The 1,907-nt window shown below is 33.7% G+C and overlaps 1 protein-coding gene across 1 annotated transcript in view; it reads left to right on the plus strand.

Moving 5' to 3' along the window:
- The window catches only part of LOC106474403 (probable Bax inhibitor 1), a 16,329-nt gene that overhangs the window by 11,626 nt on the left and 2,796 nt on the right, over nucleotides 1–1,907 (plus strand). The window contains exons 6-7 of the mRNA XM_013935094.2: nucleotides 453–553; nucleotides 1,516–1,585. Of these exons, the coding sequence (XP_013790548.1) occupies nucleotides 453–553; nucleotides 1,516–1,585 (171 nt within the window). The remainder of the gene's footprint in view (nucleotides 1–452; nucleotides 554–1,515; nucleotides 1,586–1,907) is intronic.

Consider the following 1,907-nt stretch of genomic DNA (forward strand, 5'->3'; position numbering starts at 1 on the left):
GGCAGTACTGTGTGGTTTCGTTCTGTAGGAACATTTGACTGGCAGTACTGTGTGGTTTCGTTCTGTAGGAACATTTGACTGGCAGTACTGTGTGGTTTCGTTCTGTAGGAACATTTGACTGGCAGTACTGTGTGGTTTCATTCTGTAGGAACATTTGACTGGCAGTACTGTGTGGTTTCATTCTGTAGGAACATTTGACTGGCAGTACTGTGTGGTTTCATTCTGTACGAACATTTGACTGGCAGTAATGTGTGGTTTCATTCTGTACGAACATTTGACTGGCAGTACTGTGTGGTTTCGTTCTGTAGGAACATTTGACTGGCAGTACTGTGTGGTTTCATTCTGTACGAACATTTGACTGGCAGTACTGTGTGGTTTCATTCTGTACGATACTCAGCTTATACTTGATAATTATAGATATTTTTGTATGAAACTTGCTGGTTTTTTTACAGATACATCTCTACCTTGGACTGGCAGTAATGTGTGGTTTCATTCTGTACGATACTCAGCTTATAATTGAAAAGTGTCGCATGGGCGATCGTGACTTCATCAGGTAAGTACGGAGATGTATCTATGTTATAAACAATTTTTGTGAAACTATAAACTTTGATGGCAATATTAATTATACTAACAATTATAATTATGAGGTTAAGTTTATAAATAAGATTCAGGAAGAACGTTGTACGATGTTAAAGAACCATAATCATCAGTTTTAATTCAGAAAAATTTGAAACTGATAATAATTTTGTTTTCTCTAGAGTCAAAGCGTTAGGTTTCTGTTACAGCTGAACAGTATCTGATAAAACAAAAGTCACCCTATTTACGTTAAATGGGCTCAAAACTTATCTCGAAACTCCATAGAACCATATGAGTGTGTTTTTTTATATAGTTTTGTTGTTTCAAAGCACAGTTTATTTTGTTTTCACCCCAGAAGGTGCATGTAATCCTTTATAAAGAAAGTAGCTACTTACTCAAATATTTACTTAACTTCATAAATGATTAATAATAAGTTAATAATAATAGTGATTTATTTTTTTGGAGGGAACTTACTATATGTTTAGACAGAACATTGGTCTGTCTGTCGTCTTCGTGTTACTTGAAGCCACATGGACCAATGGTTTGTTGAAACGTTTATTTTCCTCCCAAAATAAATCGCTTGATTATTCTTACAATTCGGTGTTTGCCAACTTATTATGTTAGCATAATATGCTTCCTCAATCAAGTTTCAAAAGTGCCTCTTTTGACATAAAACATCCTCTGTCAGTTTGATTTCTTCCTTTTAAGTGAGTTGCACTGATTGGCCATCATGTTTAATAGTTTCTGTCTAGTTGTACAAATTTTCCTTTCTTTGGTCAGTCACGTGTTTGTTTTATATAAGTGTTATGGTTTGGAGTTCTGTACTAGTTGTGTTATTGAGATCCTAAGTCAATTCAATGAGATGTATGGGAAAATATGCTAATCTGTTCTTGTTTTATAGACACGTTTCTTAAGATCTTGTATTTCTGTACTTACTAGGCACTCTGTGGACCTATTCATTGACTTTGTAGGCGTGTTTCAGAAACTTCTGATCATTCTCACTCAAAAGGTAAAGGGGGTTTCTATACTTCTTAGTCTTGCAATTGTAAAAATATCTCTTAAAGAGTTTACAAGTTAAATCCCACATTTTATAAATTATGACAAAAGAAACTCTAATATAGATAGGCAAGAAATAGCTGTTAATATGGAATTGTAAGTTCAGAACTGAAAATAGTTAACATTGCACACAAAATTACAGGGAGAAATTAAACTACAATGGGTTGAACTTAGATCACTTTAATGGTTTACATTAGAAATTAAACTACAATGGGTTGAACTTAGATCAATTTAATGGTTTACATTAGAAATTAAACTATAATGGGTTGAACTTA

This window comes from Limulus polyphemus, unplaced genomic scaffold, assembly GCF_000517525.1.
Source record: "Limulus polyphemus unplaced genomic scaffold, Limulus_polyphemus-2.1.2 Scaffold7177, whole genome shotgun sequence".
Taxonomy (NCBI): domain Eukaryota; kingdom Metazoa; phylum Arthropoda; class Merostomata; order Xiphosura; family Limulidae; genus Limulus; species Limulus polyphemus.